The sequence below is a fragment of the Anas platyrhynchos genome, chromosome 18 (assembly GCF_047663525.1).
Source record: "Anas platyrhynchos isolate ZD024472 breed Pekin duck chromosome 18, IASCAAS_PekinDuck_T2T, whole genome shotgun sequence".
Taxonomy (NCBI): Eukaryota; Metazoa; Chordata; class Aves; order Anseriformes; family Anatidae; genus Anas; species Anas platyrhynchos.
In genome coordinates, this window is record NC_092604.1 from 6549298 (window position 1) to 6575803 (window position 26506).

Consider the following 26506-nt stretch of genomic DNA (forward strand, 5'->3'; position numbering starts at 1 on the left):
CGCCCTGGCTCGCTCCCAGCTGCCATAAAAAAAATATTTCCGAGCAGTGTTTTGAGTAGCCAAGGCCCCTTCCAGCCCACAGGGCAGGCGGCGCATTCAGATTTTAAGGGCGCGTTTGGTGCTGCAGCCACTGCATCAGCTCGGGCTGGGGCTCGGGGATGCCGAGGGCACCAGCAGCCCTCCTGCAGCAGGCATGGATCCTGCTGGGCTCACAGCCACCCTCAGCACCCCAACCAGCGCTGCTCTGCCACGGGGCTACCAGCTCCCAGCACCTCTAAGCCTGGGAGATGGGGCGAGCAGAGGGCAGACCTCCTGCTACACTCGTGGAAGGCAGGTTCCTGCATCCCTGTATCCCAGAGCCTCACTGCAGAGAGAGCATCGCTGGCACAGAAGCAGGCTCAGTACCTCTCACACCATTTTTCTTGCACTATTTTTCTCCCAGTGCTTCAGCACCAGGCAGCTCCTCGGCCCTCGTGTGAAGATGCTGGCACAGCCCTGCCACCTCGACGTGCAGCTGGAGTGGTCCCAGCACAGAGTTGCTGAGGTTACTTCTAGGCTGCCACCTTAGCGGAGCCGTCACTCTTCAGCAGAGATCAGGAGACACGTGCATGTGGGGGAGAGGAATGGAGCTTCAAACAAAGCAGAGCTTTTTTAGTCCATGAAAAGCACAGAAAACGCCCTAACTCCTGATGGGGCCATGTTGCAGCAGTCAGACTCACCGGCTGCTGGGTGTGCCGTAACCATTTGCTGGGTCAGCATGTGGGGAGCAGCTATCCCAGGCCAGAGACAGCAAATTCAGGGCTGGCCAGCCCATTAACACACCTCCACCCACACGTTTCTTCCTCTTCTTGCTTTGTATTTCCACCCTTGTCCTTTGTGCAGCCCCACCAGGCTGCAGGACAGGACCCCTGGCACCCACTCACCCGCACAGCCCTGGGCAGGGGCTCAGCATCACCTGCACAAACAGGGAGCTCCCCTGGGCCCTGCGAATGGGAGAGAAGGGAGGACACAAGGGGATCTTGCTTAGTCAAGGTCATTTCATGAGTCAGCAGCAAAAATGAGAACAGGATCCCAAAATGACCCAAAAGCCCCATTTTTCACCAGGCACACCTGCATGCTCATTTGTGCTTCCTTGAACTGCAGCAAAGTGAAGACAATCAAGGGAGGCTGCTTCTCTTCCCCCTCCATTCCAAAATGATCAACAAATCGCTTCCACCTCCCCAGCCCTCTCCCGTAACTCAGAAGAGGAAGGGGCACAGCAGATCCCCAGCCCCACCACAATCAGTCGCTGTGGCTCCGCTGAGCCCCTCTGACCTTTGCAGGGCAAGCTGCAGCTGCCAGGCTTGCCAGGAGCTGTGCTCCCAAAGCTCGCTGCTCTGCACGCTGCAAAATCCTGGCAAAAAGCCTCGGAGCAGCTGAAAGCCTCAAGCTGCACCTCCAGCCTGTGTGGCAGGACCTTCCCTCAGCACCTCGGTGACATTGCTGTGCTTTTGCTCGGTCCCTTGGTTTTACAGAGCAGGAACCAAGCTTGGAGCACGGAACAGGACACAGCAAGAAACAGGACACCTTGAAGAGCATCGCTGAAGTCTGCTGCTTTTGGAAAAAGCCGAACACATCCCATCTACAGCAGCCCCATGGTGCAGCCTCCAGCTCGCTCCCACCCCAGCTCCAACAGCAGAAGACTCCTCCAGGAGGCCACCAAGGACAAGACCTCACCCCCTGGCACATGATACACACTCAGATTTGGAGCACCAGGCACAGGGAGCCCAGGGCTGTCCCGAAATGCCCAGCAGCCTGGGGAGGAAACAACAGAAAACCAGAAACCCCTCGGGTTTTGTGGCCAAGCCTTCAAGGAACAGGAGCGGTGCTATTCCTGGTGGCAGTGCTGCCGGGGTGTTACTTTGCTGCTTCAGAAAAAAACTTGAAGAGCAGCAGGATAAAAAAGCAGATGCAGCCAAAAATGCAAAGAGATCCCTGGAAGTGAAGCACTTGCCAAGCTTCTCCCTAACGCTTCAAGACACCCACTCATCCTCCCCAAGGGCCTGTCAGACTCGGATGGCAAAAAATACACGCTCCACTCCCACCCGAACCCAAAAGAAAGGACCCTTAAATAAACCTGGAATCTAGGGCTGGCAGGGAGACCGAGGTGGGGGTGGAAGAGGAATTTTTGGTGTCTATTTTCTAACGGGGGAACCGCCTGACAGCTCTGTCACAGAAGGCCGGGGCTCGCGGCCCTGCAGCTCACGCAGCCCCCGGGGCCTTCGTAAGGGGTTGCTTTGACACGCTCCGAGGCTCCGGGTATCTGAGAGCACATGGTGGAAAGTAGAGTTTAATGGTGCTAAAAACCCACCACCACCACGAGGAAATGGAAAATACCAAGAAAAGGCATGGACAGGTGCCTACAGATGTCATCTTCTGTCCTGCATCTCAGCGGTGCTGCCCGCAGCAGGAGGCAGTGCACAAGCAGCCGGGGCTGCACCCAAGGGCTCACAGCCCAAATATGTGAGCAAGGAGGCCAGGTTGGGGCTGTGGGGATGGGGACAGCCTCTGGAGAAGGCAGGGAAGGAGGTCTCCCTGCTGGGACACCCACCAAGCCATCACACCCCTCCTGACACCGCTGCTCACACATCCAGCCTCTGCCCCCAGCCGGAGGCAGCTGCCTCCAGCCTCCCCCCTCACCCAGATGCTGTCCTCTGGCTGATCCATTATGCAGACGCCTGCTAAACAGCTGTGAAAAATTTGTTTTCATTTGTCAGCTTTCAGACCCGCTCTAATTGCAACGAGCACGGCTCTGCCCGTCACGCCGCACGGGATCCCCGACACAGCAGCCGAGGCTCACAGCCTGGCCCTGCAGATCCTCGGGGACAGCCACAGCGATGCTGGTCAGGGAGGGTTTCAAGAGCTGTCTTCCATGCAAACACTTCTTTCTTCATCTTTTAATGTGTGTCAGTTTAAGTTTAAGGCACTTTCATCTTCCAAACAGCGTCACAACTCCCCTTCAGCAGCTTCGTACCAACGCTGCAGTTCCTGCTGCAGCTTTTCAAACTCGCTGCTCACACACACCCAGCTTCAGAGCTGAGGAGCTGCGATGAAACTGGAGCTGGTCACTCACTGACTAAAGCCAACTTCTCCTTTCATCCCGTGCTAATTAACAGGAACATCCCTCCCTGTACACAGACCCATGGTCAGCGCTCGGTGTGTCCGTGAGATGCTGTGCAGGTGCAGGATGGGGATGCAGGAGCCTTGGGAGCTGCTGCAGGACCCCCTCCAGCTGGGTCAGGGGGCACAGACCCCACTGCAGCCCCGTGCCCTGCAGGGAGGCAGCAGCAGACCCCTGTGGTGTCTCCATCTGTGTGTGCCCTGCTGCGTGGGACAGACACGGGTGGCCCCAGGAGACCACTCTCCCAGGGCAGCCCTTCCTTTGAAGGCACCTCGTGCTCTCTGGGGAGCTCCCTGAGCCCTGCAAATATTTGTGAGAAGTTGGAAGAAGCAGCAGAGAAGGCTGGGGGTGACAGCCTGGCCCCCAGCAGCGCAGGGAAGCTGCAGCTCCTTCCCCAGGGCCTCACATGCCCTCCAGCTGCGAGTACCATTACAAACAACAAAACCTTTTTTTTTTTCCAGCTTACACCTTCCCCCACTCAACAACAGCCAAAGGAGAACATCAACACCTCCTGCTTTGCCCTTGGGTGCCTTCAGAGCAGTTTTATGGAGAGGCACTTATAGCCAGCAGTGATAAAACCCCTAACCCTGTGCTAACAGCCCGTCCCTGCCTCTGGGGCTGCTGCCAGGTCAGGAGGGATTTCCCCCTTTTCCCCTGCCCTTCCCAACCCGTCCTCCCAGAGCAGGGGCCAGGAGCTGCAGTCCTACAGCTCCTTGGGACACCTCTCCCCAGGGAGGTGACCCCGGAGCTGCTGGAGCCGTGCCAGGCATTAACAGGTAGATTTGCCCTGCTCCTGCTGCTGGGGAGCTTCACAGACTGCTGAAAACTTCACTTTAAATAATTCACAGCCCACCCCAAAGCAGCCCAGAAACCTGCCAAAAAGCTACCAGCAGGCAAGTGCAGGTTCACACCCGTTGGGACTGTGGTTTTGGGGAGTCAGTTCTGCTGGGAGAGGCCACTGGAGAGATACCAAAGGGTTCCCTGAGAAGAGGGGGCTCTCACCAAGCCCAGCGCTCCTTCAGCATCCCCCAAACTCCCCACAGCGCTGCCCAGGGCCCTGGCTGCTCAGCTGGGAGGAGTGCTGCAAGCAGGTTTTTTTTTTCCCCCTCCTGTTTTGTATTTAAGTGGCTCATTGAAACACGCTGTAAAACCCTTCACGGGCAAGGAGGGGAAGGTTTTACAACCCTCTAAAGCAAGCTCAAGCAGCAGAGAAAACCTCCCCCAGCACGCACAATTTCGGGTTACCCACGTGGTGTTGGGCAGCACACGCAATCATGGGGCTGCTCAGGTTCAGGTGGCCACAGGCAGACCTCAAATCCTGGCAGACCCCAAATCCTGCTCAAGCCACAGCTCTCACCCCTGTTTCCTCCTGCCATGGTGTGCTAAGGAACAGCTCGGCAGCAAAGCCAGCTGCTACAAAATCAGAATAAAACCCAGAGCAGTGAGGAACAGCATGTCCACAATGCAAACTGCTGCTCCAGCAAGACCCCAAGCTGGCTCCGAGCAGCCCCAACCTCCTCCCCACAGCAGCACCCCATCGGATAAAGGATTTCCTCCTGCAGCACAGCACGAGGCAGAGGCACGGTGAGGCTGGCTGGGGTGCCCGGCTGCCGAGAGCAGGAAAGGGGAAAGAGCAGCGCTGGGATATGACGAGATGTAAAGCAGTGTAATGCAGTCTGCGTCTTCGAGCAGCTCCAGTTCCCGGAATTATGTTAAAAGGCGATGTTGCGGCTGTTTAATTAAGCACGCTCCCGGTCCCTGTGATCGTGCTTGGAAAAAAAAAAAAAAGGCAAGAAACACACGGCTGTTGAGCCAACACAAGGCACTCAGCTGCAACAATGACAGGAGAAGCGACCACAAACTTCTCCTGCCTCTTTGAAATTTAATCAGGATCGAAGGATCTCGATAGCCAGGGGCCAGGAGCTGTGCTGGCAACGCTGCCCCTATATCTTGGTGGCCCAAGAAGCCACCACGGCAGGGCTTGGGGAGGGAGGGGAAGCTGGAGGAGCTGCAGGTGGCAACACCCATGGCTCCTTGGGGATGAGTGTGAGAGGTTTGGAGCTTCCAGTGCAAGAGGAAAAGGAAGAAAAGGCTGCTGCACAGAGGGGAAAACGTTCCTCTCCTGCAGCTCCTGCTTCTGGAGGAAGGATGAGCCCTGCTAAAAGACCTGTGGCCAAAGAGCCCCACGCTCTGCCTGCCAGGCTTCAAGAGTGGGCCAGTGGATGAAGGAAGACAAACCCAAGCTGGAATAAACAAAATTATTTATCCCATTCAAGAATAAAACCCAGATCAAGTCTTAATAAAAGTTTTAAAATAAAAACAGTCCTCACAACTTTTCCCAAAACCAGCATCCACAGCACTAACCTGGGACAGAGAACCCCCTGATTTTGAGGTGCCCTGCTCCATCCTGGGGTGCTCACAGCAGTCCCATACCCCAATACTACAGAATAACCTCCCCTGGTGGTGTGGTGCCTTCAGCTTTATCATGCAACCATCGGGGATCTCAGGGCTGGAGGCACCTCAGCCCCATCTGCACCGTGCATCCTCCATCCCTGAGCACCAGGATGCCTTTAATGGGAGCAAGTTCAGGCCGTTTCTGATCTTACAGCTTGTTTATAGCATAAACTGGAGGAGCTACACAGGATGGGAAAATGCATCCCATAAACAAACTGCTCAACTACGCGGGCTAAGTGTGCACCACTCCAAACAAAAATAGATTCGCGCTAACCTCAGCTTTTCGAGCATATGCCTCCGCTGACGGCTTCATTTAGTGCCACTTATCCCACTTCCAGTTTGGATTTTTGGCCACAGCCACCACCGACAACAGCTCCAGGGGGGCCAGGAGCAGGAGAAAGCAAACCCAGCTCGCAGGAACAGGCTGCACCCCCAGAGCAAGCAGCAGGAGGTGGCAGCAGCCCAGGTGTCCCCAAAGGCTGCAGCACGTGGCCACGGCACCGACAGCATGCCCAGAGCTGTTCCCCACCACCTCACTTCAGAAGGGGACACGGTGACAAAAAAAACACACCAGGGTGCAGGAACTTTCACCATCTCCATCCCCAGAGCTGCCCCGGCAGCAGCCCCACGCCCGGCAGCTGAACCCTGGCTCCTTGCTTACGGCCAGAAGCGATTTCTCGAGCGCTCCAGTTTTATTATCCACTTCCCCGGGGCTGTGCGGAGGGCACATTCCCCTGTGAAAGCTTTTTCTGCCAAGATGCAAAGCTGTTGAAGCTGCGCGAAAGTAATTCCCACCCACTCCTGCTGCCCCAGGAAGGATATTTCTTATTTTTCACCGTTTTTGCATAACAAACAGCTCCACGGCTTTCCTCTCACTCCCAGGGAAGTCAGGCTTAGAGGAAAACACCAGGCATGGAGCTGGGCTCAGACCAGCCTCCATCCAGGTCCCTGGGTGAGGAGGAGCAGGGGGACACATGCAGCAAGGATGAGGCTGCAGCCCTCACCGACAGCACCCTGTGCCCCCAGCAGGCTGCGGCACACCGCGTGCGTAAAGCTCCTCGGGAATCCTTCAAGATGAAAGGTACACCGCGGTACGGAGGCATTATATCCACCGGCTTTGTTACTGCACACAGCTCCCAGCATGGTTTTATTGCCGGAACACAAAGTTCAGCCGAAGCCTGGGGGCTCCTCAGGTGACAAACACAGCCCTCTGTGCTCCCTCGGTGAGGGGTGGAGAAGGCAGGAGCCCCCAGGCAGTGAGGACAGCACCCAGCTCAGCCCCTGTCCCTGCCAAAAGCACCCCTCGGGTCCCCAGGGTGCTGCTATCAGCTCCTCTGTGGTGTCCCCTCCTCTCCAGCAGAGCCCCCATCCCAAACACCCTTGCTGGGAAGGGTCAGGAGCCCAGGGCTGAGCCTCACCAAGGGGTACCCGGTGCTGGCATCCTCCAGCAGGCCCCGAGCTGCCCTCCCAGGGCACCAGAAAGCAGGACATCTGCTGCATTCACACAAGGGCATGACCCTACAAAAGCCCAGAGAAAACCCAACATGATGCTTGAGCCCAGGCTGCCCTTCCTGCAGGCTCCTGCCAGCCCCTGGGAGGGAGTGAAGGAGGCGTTTGTATGCTGGGAAGGAACTGAGATCCTATAAATGAGTCTGTAAGTGCAGCAGGACCCTGGGCTGCCCAGGGTGGATGGGATGGAAAGGAGGGAGGGAACATACACCCACCGCCTGCCTTCCGCATCACCTTCCCCACACCACCCTCTCCTGGGCACCCACCTGCCCACACCGCCCTTCTCATGTCTTGGGGAAAGGGAGCGTGTCCACCAATGATGCCACGAGCCTGCCTTCAGAGAAACCCAGGAGGAATTCCCTGGGCAGCTTCCCACACAGGAGAGAGTTTAAACCTCTCCGATTTATACGGCAGAGAGCTACAGAGGATGAGAAGTGTGACGGGGGTAGAAGGGAAGGAACACAGCGATATGTCCCAACCAGACCCCAAGCTCTCCAGAGACACCCCCTGTGCTGAACCAGACCCAGAGAGCCACAGCAGGGGAATTCCATCTCCCTCAGCACCAGCCTGCATGAGACAGCACTGAAAAACCAAGACCAGAGTGAGAACAAGCAGCAGGCACCTGGTGGGAGCCCCCTGGCCCCAGAAACCCACCCCAGTTGGGAAAGGGGGGCCAAGAGCAGACCCCACTCCGGGCACAGGCTGCACAGACCAGTTAATTAGGAGAGCATCAGCTCCTACCCCAGCTCCTGCCATGCCCCCGGGCAGTAAGAGCAGGAGCAGCAGGGCAGGCACAGCACAGCAGAGGCTTTGCAGCCAGGGAAGAGGTGCAGTGACCACGTTCACCCCAGCCCTACTGCCTGACCCCCCTCACGGCACGCTGCTGGCGTGGGAGCGGAGAATCAGGAGCTGATGTTGCTGAGCAGTTGGCCAGAGGCAAAACGTAAAAAAAATGCTGCTGCCTGGTCCTGTTTTCTGTCACTTGATGCCAAAGTTTAGGGATGATCTGTGCTGCCAGGTACACCACTAGGTCATGAACCCTAAAGGGAGGAATACGGGCTGTGAATGGCCTCAGGATGGACACAGCCACAGCCACGCTGCAACCCCAGCTCGGGTTGTGTGAGCACCACGGGCAGCCCCCGGCCAGCCTGGGAGCCCAGGTCCTGCAGCAGATCCCTGGGGAAGGCTCTGGCCACAGGTGATGCCACCCCTCCTGTGCTGCCTGCCTGCCCCACAGAGATGAGGGAGGGGAAAAACAAATCAAACCAAAGCCTCAAAGATGCCAGCACAGCTGAGCACTTACAAGGATGCCTGTGGGTGCCCAGCAGGGATGCACCAGCCTCCTGCATCTCCCCCCCGCTTCACCATGGGGACTGGTGCAGCCACAGCCAAGTGGCCCCAAAGGGGACAAAATTACCAAATGATGCTGAGAGATGGTCAGCAGCAGAGCCGGGAGCAAACCTCAGCCTCCAGACCCTGCACTGGAGTCCGTGCACTGCTTATTCATCTGCCTTTTGCTTTTGGGAGGATCATTTCCCAGCCTGCGTTAGTCTTTGGGTCTTCACAGCAAGGGCAGCACCTCCCAGTAGGCAAACCTCAGCACTGCAGAAAGGTACCAGGCACCAAAATAAGCATCCAGCCCCCAATGCCAGGCTGAAAGGGGACATCCCAGTGCAGCACCCAGCCCCAGGCTGCAGCACAGCCCTCCTGCCACCCTCTGCTCCTCCAGCTGCAGCTGGGACACAATTTGTGGTTTATTCTCATGCACTGTAAGAGAGGGTGATGGTGCATGGGGGTGCCAGCCCCAGGGGGCTCCCTTACATCCACACCGCTCTCCTTCTGGGCACCACAGCCCTTGTTCCCTCTCCCTGCCTGGATCTCTCCCGTGCACACGCCTGGAGCGGCACCATCAGCTCGGTAATCTTCCCAAATACAGCAGTTACCAGGTGACTGGGAAATCTCTTTTACTGCTGATGCTGCTAATGGAAAATTTCTCCCCTTTCTCTGCTGCTTTCAAAGCCAGTCTGGTTTCACACAGACTTTGTCTCGCACGGAGATGGCGGAGTTGGAGGCACAGAGGGGGGGCGCGAGGCTGGTGGGGAGCAGGTAATGAGAAACGGGGGGGGCTCCTGCCTCTGCCTCCCTCCCCACCAGCCTCCCCTGCCCCAGGCAGACCCAGCTCCAGCCCCTGTCTGCCCCATCTCCTCACAGCCCAGCTGCCCCATGGGGATCCTGCCCTGCACCCCAGGAGGCACGCAGGATGCACTCAGAGGCATAGGGGAGATATCCAAAGGGATCAATAGGCCAAAATTATTTACACCCTGATTTTTTTCCCCTGCCTGTCTCCTTCCCAGGAAGAAACCAGAGAGCCTTGCCCAGCCAGTGCAGATGCAGGAAGCCAAGATTGCTGCCTGTCCCCTCCGCATACCATCCTGCTTCTTCAATACCATTAAGTGTCTCCACGCTGTCTGGACACTGGAAACCTTAACCAAATTAGCCAAGCCCCAAGCAGCAGCACAAGCATTCAATTGTCTTAAGTGGCACCACTTCTTAAGCTGGTTATGCACAAGCAGCATCCATCCCTGCTCCGAGCCCTCGCAGGTAGCGAGCGGGAGCAGCAGGGAGGCTGGACGAGGCTCATCGGTCCCCAGTTCACGTGGCTGCAACTGGAGGAGGGAAACTCCGCCACGAGCCGCTCTGTGGGCACTGCAGATGGGAACAGCATCGCCGATGCAAGGCGCTGCTCAAAGCGCTTCTATTTTCCTCGCTTTTCCTCCCAGCCCCTGCCTCCCCCCATGCTCCACGAGGCGTTTTGGTGTGATGGTAGGTGTTTCCCCAGCCACCTGCGACTGCTAACATATGTGCCAAGGTAGCACAAGATCGATGCCTCCCCGTTCCCACAACACCAACCCATTCTTGTCCCATCTCAGCCAGCCCCATGCCGAGCTCCTGTTACTTGCCCAGCACCAGGGAAGCCCCCAGGTTCAGCCAGGTTTCACAGCCAGCCAGTGCTGTGTATTAGCACCATACGGCTGAGGCAGAGCAGAGCCTTGTCCATCAAACAGCCTGGATTTGCAGTTTTAGGGCTTAGAAAGGCAAAAGCAGCACATTTTACATGTACTGTCCCTCTGTGCCGTGGCACAGGCTTCCTCGGAGGCTGCCCCCCTCCCCAGTACCCAACACACATGAAGAGAAATGTGAGCTGCCCACCTCATTCTGGGGAAAAAAAGCCTATTTATTCCTCCAGCAGGAGAGCAAGAAAGCTCTCTGGCACACCGACAGCCCAGGCAATGTGCTGCCCTGGCTCGGGGAGCGGGGGGATCCCCAGCTCCAGCCCCGCGGCACCGCTCCAGCCTGCCCGCTGCGCAGCGCAGGCAGCTCTCTCCATAGTTAATCTTCTGTTGCCACTAGCTGGTCAACACGGGTACTCTCAGAAAGCAGCAATTCCCCGAGTACAGCTTCCCCTTCAGCTCAGGCTCCAGTTTTAGCTGCGATTTTCTCCCCTGAATGTACCCAAGATGAAGCAAAACCCCTGTACCCCACGGTGCTGGACACGCTGCATCCGACCTCGGCTCAGAGAAGGGAAGCAGACATCCGAGGACTGACCTGTTTTAATGAACACTTTGTGCCCACAGCCCTTCTGGGAGCTGTAGAGCTCATCTTTCCTGCATCCACAGCAGCAGACCTCAAGCTCAGGACCCACATCGCTGCTACAACCCCAGCAGGGCCGTTCTGGCTCTTGGTGCTGCCCTTCCTTTCCCCCCAGGGACCTGGCTCAGCTCCCCGGGCAGCAACACATCAGAGCCAGCAGGCACCAGATTTCCCCGCAGGACCCATCCCAACCTCCTGCCAGCCCTGACGGATTCCCAGGCCAGCAGCTTTGCATCCCTGCAGCCCCACACATCCCATTTCAGATCCCAGCCCCCTTTCAGAAGGCTCCTGAGCATTGCTGGATCTTCCCCCCACACCCTCCAACAACTTGTGCAGCACGGTGCTTGTGGCATTTGTTACCCCTTCCTCTTGCTGTGATACCACCGCCCTCCCCAGGTTGTCCCCACTGATGCAAACCTGACCCGGACCCTAGGCACTGCAATAAAAAACAATCTTAATTGACCCAATCTCTGCCCAAAGTGCTGTGCAAGTCTTCAAGTCCAGCAGGAGGCGGTTAGCAGAAACAGGAGTTATCCAAACCTCACCCACCTCTGCCGCACAGAGAGGACCCACTTTGCTGAAGCCGTGCCCTGGAGAGCTGAGCTCTGCTGCTTAGGGGAAGCCAGAGCATCACAAGAGCCTCAAGCTGGGAACATCATCCCTTTGCCACCCACACGACCCTGCTCAAGACCCCACAGACCAGCTCAAAGAAAGGCAAGAGCCAGGAAGAGCAGCGCTGCTTAAAGCACCACCAGCAAGCTCCGATCTCACCAGGGTTTCCAGGCCAACCCTCGGCCTCTCCCCCCAGGCTCTGCAAAGCCAGGAGATGTTGACAAAAGCAAGCAGCAAAACCCTGCTCATGTATTTTCAGGGGAAAAAAAAACACAGTGAATTCAAACAATCTGCAGGGGACTAAGTGTTTTCCATTACTTTAATGCATTCTCATCCTAGCGAGGAAAAGAAGTTCAAGCTCCAAGATGGCTTCAAGAAAAGTTAAGAGAGGAGAAGAGGAGCAGCAGCACAAAAGCACCGGGGAGATGGGGGAGCTGCACAGCTCCAGGGACGGGGACAGGCTGCACGCAGAGGGGCCACGGCGAGACACCGGCAATGCAGAGGCACGAGCACCTCTCCGCCAGCCCCAGGAACAAAGCGCTGCAGACACCAGTCAAACAGCATCCATTAGAGCCATTTAGCAGAAGCGTGTAGTAAACTGTTCTTATGTAAGCCACTACCGGCTAAGAGCAGTGGTAAAATTCTCTCTGCCTCTTCCTCTCCCCTCTCTCTATATATATCTGCACACACACACAAACAGAGCTCAGCCAAATTAGCTCTGAAGCTAACTGCTTCGTTCCCTGAATTGCACTTAAAGCAGGCTACGCTGCTCGTGGAGCAGCTATTGCACAGAACACATGGCTGCTGACTAAATCAAGACACATACCTTAGAGAGACCTCATTGTATAAGAATAAAGTCAATGATAGGCTGCTCCATTTGCCAGTGTAACACTAGAAGAGTTAGGGGAAAAAAAAAAATACCGCAAAGCATCAGTTGTATCCAAGGTTAAGGAAAGGGCAGGGTGCTTTTTCAGGAAAGGGGATGCACAGCAATTCATAATGCACTGGTGGCGAAGTTACATTTGTCATTTCCTGCCATCACCGTGCTTTGCTGTGTAATTTTCAAGTAATGTAATCGTGGGGTAAGGGGAGAAACATCCTTCTTGTCTCCGAAGACAGAGATAAAGGAAGCAAAACGAGGCTTGGGAAGCGCAGACAGCGAGACGCCCTGCTGGAGAGGGGACACTGAGCTAACTCCAGCTGCCCACAGGCATCTCAGCTGCAGCTCCCCTGCTGCAGCCGGGGAGGGATGCGAGAAGGAGATGAAGGAGATGAAGTTTCCCAACTCCACCGAGGGCAGGAGGCTCCCTCGGTGCCCACACACCTGCAGCCAGCAGCTGAGCATCTCCAGGCTCCCACCACCCCCTAGTGGGCTCCTACCTGTGGCTCTGCCCAGCTGCAGGGGATGCCCCCAGCCATTTTGGGGAGAGATTTAGGCTCTTGGTGAGGTTTCAGGCTCATCATCCACAATGTGTCACATCTCAGATTGGCAGGGAGCAGAAAAAGTTGCCTCCCACCTAGAAGGGCTCCTTTAAAGACGAGGGATGCAGAGCGCTGCACGCGCTTTGTACCAGCCACCGACTCGAAGCATCTGTTTCCTTAGCCCATTTTAACTTGATCTGCCCTTAAAAAAAAAAAAAAGCAGAAGTTTCACACAGCTACAGACAAGGCTCTGGCACCAGCCAGCCTTCAGCTACAGATCCCCCATCCTCCTTCAATGCACAGGAGGGATGTGATGCTCAGGAGCCACCCCAGGCAGGGAATTGCTGAGCAGCCAGCCACAGGACCACAGACCACGTCCCTCGGCCCCAGTGCTTAAATAAACCCATCACCAACAACCAGCCAAGGTTTTATTTCACGCTTCCTGGCCTGGAAAGGCTTTTGAGCCCCGCAGAGGGAGCAGGAGGGGCGGGCAGCAGGCTGGGGAGCAGGGGAGAGGCAGTGCCCGACCTGCTGTCCTCCAGCAGCCACCCCAGAACTCAATTTATTCCCAAATAATTTCTCTTCAGAGCCCAGAGCGTCAGCGCAAAGGCTCTGCACCGCCTGCTTTACTATGCTTTTCTTTTCCTCCCCACCCCCAAAATCCCTCCAGGATGCCAAGCCAATGTAGCTGGCCTGGGGCATGGGTTTTAGGAGCGCTCCCTAACACGTCCTCACCCCAAAGCCAGGAAGCTTCACTAGCAGCCAGCACCCGGACTCAAAGGCATTTGGGAGCCTTCATCCCACTGCAAATCAGCAGGACCTCAGCTCCTCCACAGCTCCTGCAGCTCGGGCCCAGACATCCACTAAACATGCTCAGCACCACACACAAACACACATAAGCATCAGAAATAAAGGCTATCAAAGATTTGGGCAAAGAGAAGCAACTGTTTAAAGCAATCCCTGCCTGCAAGTCCCTGCAAAGCAATTCCACTGATCTCCCACATGTAACATGATTTTCACCTCCAAGAGCCCATTACGAGGCAGCAGCAGCGCTCGGATTCCCAGCCACTGCTGAACTTAGAAAAAGATGGAGTAGGAAAAAAAGACAGCAGAAAACTCCAGCGTTACTTACTGCCCTAGAACAGCCAGCACACAAGCCAGTAGGAACCCTCCACAGCGCTCACCCTGAAAAGAGTTAAGTGCGAGCGAGGCTCAGTTGCCACTCCAGGAGATGGGAAGAAATGCGACAAATTTGAAATATCAGAGCATCCACGGCAATTCATGAGCTAGACCTTGGGGAAGGACAAGTGCTTTACTTTCTCTGGAGGCAACCCCCTGATTAATTTCGGGACCCTGATGAAGCCATCCCACCACAGGCAAAGCTCCCATTTATCTCCCAACCTGCCCGACACCTGCAGGGTAAGGGGAGCAGGAGGGGACGTGCTGGTGTCCTGCACCCAGCCACAGAAGCACAGCTCTGCGAGGGATGTGCTCCATATTTAGGAGCGTGTGCGTAACCAACATCCCAGGCAAGGCAGAGAGATTTTTTTTTAGATGTGGTCTCCTCACCAGCAGTCAGTCACAGGAATAGGATTTGCTCTACAAGATCATGTCTCAGATCTATCAAGACAAATCTCTCTCCTCTAACTTGAGCTGTTACCTACACTACACACAGGGGTTTCTCTGCCTTCTGATATATTTAGAGCAGCGCGCAATTCACACCCAGTCCCTGAAGAAACTGTACTCTAATCTGAAAATTCAAGGCACTGAACCATGAAACTTCTTGTTACTTTTAATCACTGTAAGGTAAATGTCATTCCTACTGCATCAGGTCTGGTTTCCACTGTTATTGCTTCAAATAGACTACCTGGTTTGTTTGGGATTTTTCTGTTTGACCAACCGTGTCTAAGGAAGCCAAACTGCAAACTAGAACCGTGATGATGCTCAGCTCGAGAAGTACCATTAAGCTATTTATTACAGGTTAATCGCTGAGGGAAAGCATCGCAGGAAAGGACTGGGGGATGCAGTCAGTCATTTTCCTGCCCTGGCACATCAGACCCGGGGGAGCAGCGGGGTCACTGCCAGGAGGTGCAGGAGCAGCCCCATGGCTGTGTGCCCGTGGGGTCAGCCTGCCCGCAGAGCACCTCGATGTGCCGGCCACACGCAGCACAAGCCGCCGGCAGCCTCAGCCGAGCTGTGTTAACATGCAGCATCTCAGACACAAAGTTAGGCAGGTGCTCAAACCATCCTGGGTTCAGACACCAAAACGCAAGCAAGCGAGGGGATGAAGAGATCAACAAAAGCCCTCCAGTGATGTGGCACAGCGAACACGCCGCCTTCCACGCAGAATCCTGAGCACTTCGCTCTGAGGAGAGCCGGGCTGATGGCACACAAAAGGCTGAAGGGGACGAGGTGCAGCTGGGGCACCCCATCCACACCAACAGGAGTGGGCACGGGGACCGAAGTACGGCACCAAAATGATTCCTGGCCCCATCCCCCTCCCCGCAAAAGATGAAACGGGGAGAGAAAGTCTGCAGGCACGCTGCGACGGAGCCAAGAACCCGAGTTGTGCATGAAGCAAGAGGGAGCGTGAAGGCAAAGCGTGTCGAAATGTACGAGACACACAGTCCCTGCTGCTCGCCCAGCCGCCGTGGTACCTCCTCTAGGGCTCAGCGGCTAAGTTGGAGCAGGGGAGGCAGCACCCACCACTTCCCAGCGCTGAGCCTTCGCTCCCAGATCGAACCGGCAACGGCAGCAGCGCTCAGGCCCTGCTTAAAAAATAAAAAATAAAAATCCCTCCCCAGCGGAAAAAAATAATTATAAAGAAAAGCAATGAGCAGGCAGCAAGGACAACGCCAGAAAGCCCTGAAACAGCGCCGGGAAGCCGGGTGCGGGGCAGGAGGAGGAGGATGCCGGGGGAGAAGCCGGGCACGGGGGGCTCCGGGCGGCGCGGTGGCGCTGCGGGGGGCTCGGGGGCAGGTGCGGGGGCACCTACCGAGGGTGAAGAAGGGCAGCTCGGTGTTGTCCAGGTCGTCCTGCACGGCGACGCGGCCGGGCAGCTCGCTGCGGACGAAGAGCAGCAAGCGGGAGTCGGCGGCGGCGGCAGAAGAAGCGGCGGAGGCAGCGGCGGCGGCGGGCGGGGGGGCACCGCTCCAGCTGATGTCGTTCTCGCGGAGCACCGGCAGCGTGGACACCGTCACCGTCTTCACCCGGCACGGACCGGGGGGCTCCCGAGGAGGGGACGCCGCCGCCGCCGCCGGGGATGCCGCCGCCGAGCCGGGCCCGCCGCCCGGCAGCACCGCCGGCAGCAGCAGCAGCAGCGCGGCGGAGCGGAGGACGGGCGGCATCCGAGCGGCCATACCGGGCCGGGGCCGGGCAGCGGAGACGCCGAGGAAGGAGCCGAACGAGCCGAGCCCGGCCGCTCCGAGCCGCCCCTGCCCGCCGCCGCCGCCCGGCTCCGCCTCGGGTCCGCCCCCGGCCCCGCCGCCGCCCCCGCCCCGGCCCCGCTCCGAGGCCCAGCGAGGGCTCGCACGGCCCCGCTCCGGGGGCCCGGCCGCCTTCCCCCCGTCCTCCGAGGCTGGGGGATGCTGCACGGGGCGCCGCGTCCTCCCCCCGGGCTGGGGGGCTCGGGGCTCGGCTCTACCTGCGCCTCCCGGGCAGCCCCGGGCCGAGCAGGGGGGCTCCTGCCTGCACTTTAATGCCAGCACAGCCCTGCCACCTGCTTCTCCCTGCCTCTCCCCCACTGCTGGGACTCCCAGCCCGCTGCCTGCCTCGCTTTGCCCCCCTCCCCTTGCAGCAGCCAATTCCTCTCCCCCTGCTGCTGCCCTTTGCAGAGCAGCCCTCGCTTTCTCTGCTTCCTGACATCCAGGTTTTCCTTCCACATCTTCCCCCTGTTCTGGCACCGGGAGCTAAGCTCATTGCCACACGCACCCGCAGGCTCATCGCTCCTTTTAGGCGATGCCTGGCTGCCATAGCACAGAACTGTGCTTCCCGAGAGCTTTTCCCAGTTGTTAGGTCTTTGCAGGTGAACGGGCACCTCCAGGGTCCTGGGCACACGCAAGTGGCTCACAACAAGCCTGGAGCAGACAAAGCAGTGACTTCTAGCAAAGATTTCTGTCCCAGTCTTTAACAGCCAGCATTTAAATGGGAGCCAAAGGACTGAAGGGTGCCGAGGTCTGACCGCAGACCCCCACATCCACCCATCACAGGGTGCCCTGGTACCATCCGAGGGCTGGAGCATGAAGACAAACCAGATGAGCTCCACAGCTGCAGTTTTGGTTCATGCCTCAAGCCAACTTGCTCCTGCAGCAGGGAAGCTGGGATTAGGGGGATCAGCCCAGAGGCAAACCCCATTCCTCCAGGCAGAGGGCACAGGGCTGACCCCAGCCCCGCAGCAGCACGAACCGCTGCCCACAGCCAGCGTGACTAAGGGAGACAAGGAGCAGCCCACAGCCGTTGTGTGTCAGTGACTCACAACAACAATTTCCGAGTGACTGCTAATCTACCTGATTTTATTTGTAGATGTACAGATAAAAGAAGATGTCAAAACCCTAACAAAGCACGCTTAATGCTCAGGCTTATATTATTTCCACAAGCTAATTAAGATCAATTCATCATATGCCTATTGAGGCAAAACAGCCTTCTGAGATACCTAGGTCATCAAATGTTAAAACCGCAAGTGCAGAACAGTGCAGGAGATGAAATGCAGCAAGCAAACAGCACAAGCACTGCTCCGGGGGGGCCAGGCCCTGCTCCAGCTCACAGCCTCGACGAGCCTCAGCCCCCACAGTCAGCATCCACGTGCATGCAGGGCGTATTCCCAGCTTCAGGAGTGAACAGAGACCAAGAAGTGCTCACCAGTACACAGGCAAGCCATTACAAAATGCTTGCCATGGGACCCCGGCTCTGCTTGATTGGGAGGGCCAGCATTTCCAGGAGCACTGGAAATGCAAAATCATGCAAAAATGCAGTCAGAGCAGTCAGCTGTTGGGTGGGAAACCTGTAATCAAAGTTCTCCCCTTCCCCCCCCCCCCCCTTTTTTTGTTTTAAAAGGGAAAAAGGGTAGGCTTGGGACTGGCTTAGGCTGCTGTCACTACATGCCCTGATTTCTTCTTCCTAATTTTCAGAATTCTTCTATGAAAAAAAAAAAAATAAATTAAAGAAACAGTACTGCATAGGCACCCAAAATGACATGATAAAACAGTGTCTAAAAAGTGATGAAACACATTTTAAAGAACTGGAAATCCCCCAGAAGTGCATCTATTTAAGGCCACAGCCCCGTTACTTAGCTCTCCCTGCAGCAGCCACTGCAGCCCCGTACACATCCCACTCAGACCTTTCTTTGCTGTTGGCTGCAGGAGGATCCCACAACCAGCGGCAGGCAAGGGGCTGCCAGCAACCCTTGGGCTGTGAAGCAAGGGGCAGCTCATGCTGGTGTGGGGGTTTCCTTCAGCTCTGCAGTGGGAGGAAAACACCTTTTAGCTGTATCCAGATGTCCTCTGATCCAGTACATGCCATCAAGCAATGAGTTGAATGGTTTTAGGGTTCGGAGTGGGAAAGTAAAGGTCAGGAGATGGGTTCAAACACCTGCTTCAACACTGCCTGACTTTGGGCACGTCCTGAAAGAAAGAGAGCTGGGAGGGACCTTGGGCTGCCTTGTCTGTGCCCCTACCAGAGACCCAGCCAGGTCTGCCTGGATGTAGGATCTTATTCTGCCTCCGTTCCACGTTGATCAAGTACAGCTAATAGCCGGCTTCTGACAAGCACATGGATTTCTGCGAGTCCTCCTGCACAAACACGGACACAGCGATAAAGGAGGACTTGCCTCAAACCACTACCTTTACACAGGCACATGCAGCTTAAAATTAGCCTGGATCCATCCCAGTGTAAATGCAAATCCATTTTCATGAGGAAAGGATTCCACCAGCCTTGTGGTTCCAGAGAACTGAGCTAAACACTGTGCTGTTTGAAAGCCCCCGGTAATATTTGCAAAGTGAAATATTTTAGTCCTGGTTTATAACAGAGGTAATGGATTTCCATTATCCACCCTGAGCAGCATTCAACAGAAAAGTAAATGGCACGAACAGGGCAAAGCACACTGCAGTGAGAAAGTCCCACCTGCCAGTAGGATAGCTGAGGATCGCTTACTGAACTTTGCTTAAGTTGCTAAATTTTTTAGTTCAAGCATGTACAAACTGTGGGTTCCCAAGATAATAGCAATGGGATTTCTCTAAGTGAGGTCCATTTCTGATATATTCCTGGTCTTCATGGATGCAGCCCTCACTCAGGGAATCCAGCAGCAACCCAACCACTGGATGCACCGGGGCCAAGAATAACAAAAGCTGCCACCCCCAGCAAAAAGTCAGGGATGGAAGTTGTCTTATGAGTGGAAATGCATCGTGCTGACAAGACCCATCTGGCTCAGGTGCAATGGGGTGGAAGGGGGCCTGTCAGGAGGCTCCAGTTCCATTCACACCTTGGCTGTGAACCCCTTGTGCAGCATGGGGAGCACCCCATTCTGGGTCCACCCTCACAAAGTCAGCACTCAGGGGGCTGCATCAGCCCCTGCATAACCCAAACGCAAGAAATACCTGTAGCAACCCCAAATGTGGGTTTTTCAGCACCAAAAAGCAGGCTTCCTCTGCCTGAGCTGGGCATTTCTCTGCTATTTAGCCCACCAGTGGGCTGCTATCAGTGGAGCAGCCTCTCGGAGGCACAGCACACATCATGTGCCATGAAATCCAGGAGCCTCAGATACACCGAACTATGCCTGCCTCATGCCTGAGCCTGCCCACACTTTCTGAATTTTCACCTGAGTGGATTTTAGCAGGAACTTAGGCACTTCCTTATTTCCAAGCAGAGCTGCTCAGATCCAGGGCTTGCCCCTTCTGTATGACTATCCCAGGTGGGATTCAGGTAAACCCACGGTTTTGCACCTCTCTGAAGAGCTTTGTGCTGAATTTTGCTGGAAAATGCTTAAAATACTTACACTACCTAGGCATAGGAAGGATGGAGAAGGAAAAGTCATTCTCATTTAAAGGGTCACAGGCAAAGCATTCTTGAACCTTCAGTCCTGTGAGCTGGATTTCTGGACACGCAGAACTAATGCATCTTTTATTGGCTGGCACCGAGGAGGAGGTTATTGCAAAAATATCAATAGCAGCTTTCTGAAGTGGTTTTCAATTGGCTCTATTACCAAATATATGTGCGTAGAGCAACAATCATTAAAACGTACTACGTATTTACAATATACAGAACAATTTATGTCTGTAACACCACAAATCGGACTGCTAGCAAGTGGAAAAAGTCAGAGCTATGATGCAATCAGAGGCTTATATTTCACCCTGCAAGAGTCACCTCAGCATCAATAACTCCGCTACAGAAGCAAGAAGGATTTTTATATTCTGAAGGAAACACCACAAAATTAATTTTGCTCCCAAGCCGCAGTGTAGAAATGCTGGTCTTCAGCCGTATGGTACCTGACTGTGGTCTGCGACCACATTGCTCAAGCTGTGCCTTTGTCAGCTCACGAGCAGAGCACGAGACAGGCTGGGTCAGCAATTCGGAGAAACGCCTCCCGGGAGAGCGAGCGAGGGGATGCAGAGATCACCCTTCGCATTTCAGTAGGTGACATCCTTGCTTCTGGGTTAATGGTGAGCCAACAGACCCCACGCCGTGCTCAGGGCCGCAGGAGATGTCCTCCTGACACAGCATCACGCTAGGATCTTCCTGGCCGCTTGCAGATAAGCACCCCAAGGGGATGCTTTGCAAAAGCAGGGGAGCTAAAGCCAGCAGCCAGGAGCAGCTGGATTCCTTCTTCCCCCTCTCAAATGCAAGTTAGATGCAATAATTCACTCAGACACTGCAGGGATATCCAGTAAAGGATCTCCACACGCAGGGGAACCATCCCTAAGCTCAGTTCAGGAGACCCTGGGCTAGTAATGGGAGGATTAAGAGGGCTGCACAATTTTCACAGCCAGCTAAGGCCTTGGAGCATTTGGAGCCAAGGTATGGAGTAAACATTTGCTTTACAAATAGCCCTGGTACACAGGTGCCCATCACCACAGGGCATTTGTGAATTTTCCTGACTCTGGACTGAAGCAGCACTGAAAAGGGACCCTGCAGAGCCCAAGGCAAGCCCTTACCTCAACACCTGGAGTCAGGCAGGTGCCTCACCACAAATCCCCTCTCCAGACAGCCCCACAGCCAGGGGGAGGCAGGGACAGCCTGGCCAGCACCTTCTGGAGCAGAAGAGACCCCAAAAACAACCAGCAAGCAACCAGTTGCTCGAGCCAAAGGCTCAAAGCGAGGCTGTTTTGCTGGAAGGGGGCTGCAGCAGGAATGCTCCACACCGAGCTTCCCCCTCCTTCACGGCCACCCTCAGCACTGCTCGCCGAGCACTAACAGCCTCCGGCACGGCTCCCTCCTGCCCGAGATGAAAGAAACTTTAAATGCACGTAACTCTTGCACTCTACTTAATTAATCAGTTTGTGCATTACAAGTGAAACTTCTTTGATGCATGAAATATTGAGGAGCAGCAAAGGGAAGGAGAGGGGCGGTGGGGGAGGGAGCAAGGCTTGGCTTTCGCTGCCAAGAGATGGATGGGCTGAGGGACAGGGGCTAAACTGCAGACAGCACAGCTCCAACAGGACAGCCTGGTGTGATAGATGCCAGTAAGTAAAGGATTTTTCCCTGCACTTCTTGCCTCTCAAGCAGAGGGTTTTTACTCCATGTTCAAGCCCTCCATGCTCAGCCAGGTTAGCTCACACTGGCAGAGGAAGGGGACAGTGCCTCATTAAACTTTCATGAAAAATAATCTCTGGTTGATTCATTGTTTTTTATCTCATGATGGCTGCAAGAGAGTGAAGCGAAATGCATCTTTGGTAAAAAAAAAAAAAAAAAAGACAGCTCCGTTCTGGAAAAGCCAGCCTGGCTTTTAGTCAGATGAGGCTCTCCCAGAGGATGGGTGAGTAGTTATCCGTGTTACGGGTCTGCAAGTGCCATTTCCACACCGAACTACAGAGGAGAGAAAGCAGGAATCTGCGCACGTCAGGGCGGATATCACAGCAGCCCTTGATAGCGCACGGTGAGAACTCGGTGCCACAGCGCTGGGCGTACAACAGAGCCACTCTGCTCTTAAAAACAAACAACAAAAGCCCTTTTCTCCCAAAGCACCACACTTGATCAAAGTCACCTGTCAGGTCTGCCCCAGAGTCCAAAGCACAACCCAGAGCTTTTGCTTTCCATCCTGCTCCTTTGGAGCTCATCCCAGAGCAGGCTGGGCTCTGGGCAGGGGCTGTCAGAGCCCCCCCTCCCTGCTCAGCCCCACAGCCAGGTACAGCAGGTCCTTCGCAAACAAATGGTGATGGTGTAGCCTGCATTAGCAGTGTAAAGGGTAATAAATGAATAAATGGGTTAATTATATCCACCACAGAATTTAATTATACCATCTCTGCTCACTCCGCTTCAGCCAGATTCTCAATTATAAGTCTTTATTTTCAAGGTTTTACAGCTTGGACATAAAAATTTGCTCTGGGCTTCAACGTGACACACAAGGTCTTCTGTTCAGGGACTGCTCCAGATTTTTTTTTTTAACCAATCTTTTTAAAAAAGGTCAGGTTGGGGGGACCAGATGGCTCAAGGGGAAGGTAATGAAGACACAGGGCTTCTCTGAAAGTGGTGGCTGGCCGAACCCAGGCAGCTTCACAGAGCTGAGGCATTATTAAAGCCTGGCTGAAACCGTGCTCAACTCCCCTGTCCCTGACAGGTGGGAGTCCTCATCACCAAATCAACATGGGGCTGCTGCTAATTGGCACCCCCAGCACCCATCAGCAGGGACCAGGGGTTGCAGGGCTGGGGCAAGGCACCCCCAGCCCCCAGGGAGCCAGGCACAGCAGGGCCATGCAGGGGAAGCTCACACAGCTGCAGCCTGCACCAAGAATGTGCTCCAGGGCTGCCAGGTGCATGCTATGCTCACTGCCTCCCCCAGCACCACGAACACACCTGTCCCACCTCCCCCTGTCAGCACCCTGCTCCCAGGGGAGAAGGGCTGCAAAGGGTGGGGGTGTGGGGGGGTGAATGGCTTGAAAAGCAGAAGGGGAATGAAGTCTTGCACTTTTTCTGTTATGGTTTTGAAGGTAATTTAGGACCCACCTCCCGCTTTCTGGAGTTGACAGTATTGAAATCCAGTATTTGTCTCGTTAAATGTGCTCTGAAATATTCTGGTCATTCTAAAAATGTCAATAGTGTTACAGGAAAAAAAGCACACAGAAAACATGTTTACCAGCAGCAGAAGCATCTCCAGTCTCAGGTCACATCCTCATTCAATCCAAGGTACATTATTCTTGTTGTTTCCTCATTGAGTTAATTAGTTGATTTGCTTTTCCTGCCCTATGCCAAACCCCCACCTCCCCGCACATGGAAGCACTGACTGCCAGCAGGGACCAGCTCTCAGCAGCCTCCCTGCCAAGGCTCCTCACCTGCCTGCAGCCACCCCACCCCTGCTCTCCCTGCAGCACCAGGGCTGCTCATCCTGGCTGGGCACTGCCTCCTTGCCTGGGAGCACTGCAGGTGCCTGCTCCTCTTCCACAAGCTTTGGCCACCCTGGCACATGAATGTATTTCACAAAGAAGTCCCCCCCACAACCCCAGTGCTGGTCTTTTGCACATGCTACATGTCTTATATGCACTTGGTAAACTAGAACAAATCCACCTGGTAAGTCAGACTCCAGTGGAGCTGAAAACATTTACCCAACAGATCCCAGCAGTTCCTTTTCTAGCTGGTACATGGGAATTTAACCCTTAGGAAACACTGGCACACATCAGCCAGCCAAATTACTGCTCAGAAGGCTATGATATATAACAGGAATTACCGGTAATAAAGGAAAAGATATATGGAATGGATTAATCAAATCATAAATTTCTTAGATCTCCGTGGCAGTCCATAAATCAAACCTGGATCTATGCTTCTGGCCCTCAGTCTGTAACGTGAAATGCAGATGACCTACATGTACATAGATTTATTTTTTTTTAGATGCCCAGTTGGACACACCCTGAGTAAATAATCAAGTGTATTCCCTAAAAATATCACCTCCATGTATTGCAAACTGCACCATTAAGGATGTGCTTTTTGAAAGGTTAAGAAAGCCTGTCCCCACACCAGGAGTTAAACTGGACCCAGAACACAAACTACTGGGCCAGGGTAACCATGGCACAGCTTGGATCAGCTGTAGCTTTGAGACAGGGCTCTCTAAGCACAGGTAACCACCCTGAACTACCAGCCACCCAGTTCGGTATTTTTTAACCCTATTTTTGTGTGCATAGCAGCTGGAAACCCTGGAAGAGGAAATACTTCACTGCTGAAGTTACACTCCGACCTGGCTGATTTAAAAGAAACCCACAACTACAGGGAGCAGGATCTGTCCTGTGCCTTATCCATATTTCCATCGAGAGCTCAGAGCCATCCTCTTACACCAAAGACCTCAGCCAGCTCAGACTGACCCTTGCTTTCAGCCCACTTGTTTTTAGCACAGTTCCACAGCTTCTGCACTTATTAACTTCTGCTGTTCAGGCAGGAAAGCTCTGATAACACTTCTGCCATCCCTAACCCTCACTCAAGCCCTGCCTCTGACACCAGCCCTTGCCTTGGGACCTCTGCTGCCCCAGTCAAAGCTGGATTAACATGCCTGCATCCTAGCCTGGGAAGGTCTCAGCTGCTTTGGTGTGAGATCTTAACAAAATAAGAGCAACAGCGTGCTCAGAGTGAGCCTGCTCCACAGCCCAAACATCAATGTGTATTTACCAGAGGGAGCAGCAGGCTTTAGAAGTTCGATTTCTTTTTGACTGTCCACGAGAGACATGAAACAAGGAGATTAAACACCAGGAATAAACACCTATAAATAAAACTGACTATTTAAGCCCACAAAAGACAGGACATCTGTCACGAAGGCTCCCACTCTCCTCCAGCCCCAGCACAGCAGTGCTTCTGATTTTGTTTACAGCTGCACAGGACAACATCAGAGCCTCCACCTTCCCTTTGAACCTGGCTCTTGCTCTGCCAGGCTCTACAGAGATCCCACTTAGACACCAGTTATCAAAGTCCTGCCTTGACCAAGAGACTGCAGCTGTGGATTATTGTTCCCCCACCCTCTTCCTTCTCTTCTCTCCAAAAGAAAGGTAAAAAAAAACACCACTAAAAAAAGCCTATTTGCTTAAAAAGCCACTGACAATGCTTAACCTGAGCCCAAGTGGGAGAGGGTTAAAAGCTGAGATGTTCTTTAGCTGAATACAGGCGGAGGGTTTGCAGCAGGAGGATGCAGGCTGTGTGTCTGGCAGCGGATGCCCTCTGTTGGCATCTTTCAGAAATATGATTAGCGATGCAAGCTGGCTGCTCCGAATCGATGCGATTTGCTCATTGTTTATCCTGGGCCACGTGGAACAGCCCTCGGTGCAGGGCCTGAGCTGCGAGTACAATGTAAATGGCAGCCCCTGCTCCTGCTCACCAGCGGTGCCCCCGCACACAGGGGGAATATTTACACACCCTGTGCAGCACAGCAATGCAAACAGCACAGGGCAGGGACCTGTGGGACTCATCCTGCTTCTGCACCTGCTCTAGGGGTAGCTGCAGGGAGATGCTCACACCTCACTTGACCCAGGTGCATGCCCTCCTTGGCCATGGATGCAGTGCACTGGTTTATGCTGGTAGGGTGGTGGCTTTCTGCATGGAGCAGCTCTGGCAGCAGCTCCACAAAGAGCACCCAAGGCACAGGGGAGCAAGGGCACAAGAGCACAAGAGGAGAGGAAAGCAGTGAGGCACAAGCAATGATCTTGCAGCAAACATCAGCACTGAGTATAGAGACCGTGGGTTTCTCTAAAATTGCTCCTTCCAAGAACACGAGTAAAAGCCAAACCACCTTAATTGCCTCACACAGCTACTGCTGCCGCCAGGGTTTGTGCACAGGCCAACAGGTTGAAAAATTGCTCCCCTAGGACCAAGCTCTCTCCTGCTCCATGCAGCCCAATAACCACAGCTGTGCTGAGTCCCCCGAAGCCCTCCCACCTTACCTGAGTAAGGCTGGATGCCAAGAGTCCAGGGTATAAGGGAGTTTCCAGAGATAGCACTGAAAGCCCACTCAGGAGGGCAGTTTGTGGGGCATGACCCAGAAGAACAGCACAGCCACAAAAGGCCTGGAGACAGCCCAACACACAGACAGAAGGAGGTTCAGGGCCCTGGTCTGGGCTTAAATACAGCTCTGCTATGGCTGGGCCAGGTGGGGCTCATTGGGGATCGTTAGGGATCGTTAGGGGTCATTAGGGTTCTCCTGGCCCTAACCATTTCTCAGGTGCAAACTTTTAGGCAGGTCAGGAGTAGAAATGATGTCTCCTGCTGCTGGGCTTTGTCTCAGAAACTGCTAAAAGATACATAAGGAGGGCTCCATCTTCCACATCCCATTTAATGGCAGTTCAGAGGTGTAAAGCTGCTCTTCACTACACCCCCAAAAGTTGCCTCGATGCAGAACAAGCACAACAGTTTTTGTGATTGATTTGTGGTCATTTTATTGCTGAAGAAAGCAAAAGTAAACTCTGAACCAAAGGAGATCATAAGCAATAAATGATGATTATTCCAGTTACAGTCTCCTTTGTGCATCTCTCCGAGGAGACTTTATAACAGATTATATGGTCAGAGTAGATTTACCCTTGA

General features: G+C 54.6%; 1 protein-coding gene across 6 annotated transcripts in view; it reads right to left on the reverse strand.

Moving 5' to 3' along the window:
- Positions 1 to 26024, reverse strand: part of ASTN2 (astrotactin 2) — a 331775-nt gene extending 305751 nt beyond the window's left edge. For 3 of the 6 annotated variants that reach the window (XM_072025079.1, XM_072025078.1, XM_072025080.1), the window contains exon 1: positions 15804 to 16266. In XM_072025079.1, the coding sequence (XP_071881180.1) occupies positions 15804 to 16167 (364 nt within the window). In that variant the 5' untranslated portion in view covers positions 16168 to 16266. Of the gene's footprint in view, positions 1 to 15803; positions 16267 to 25869 lie in introns of those variants that run through there. The other 3 variants (XM_072025071.1, XM_072025070.1, XM_072025073.1) reach the window with 2 other exon arrangements.
- Positions 26025 to 26506: the final 482 nt, after the last annotated feature.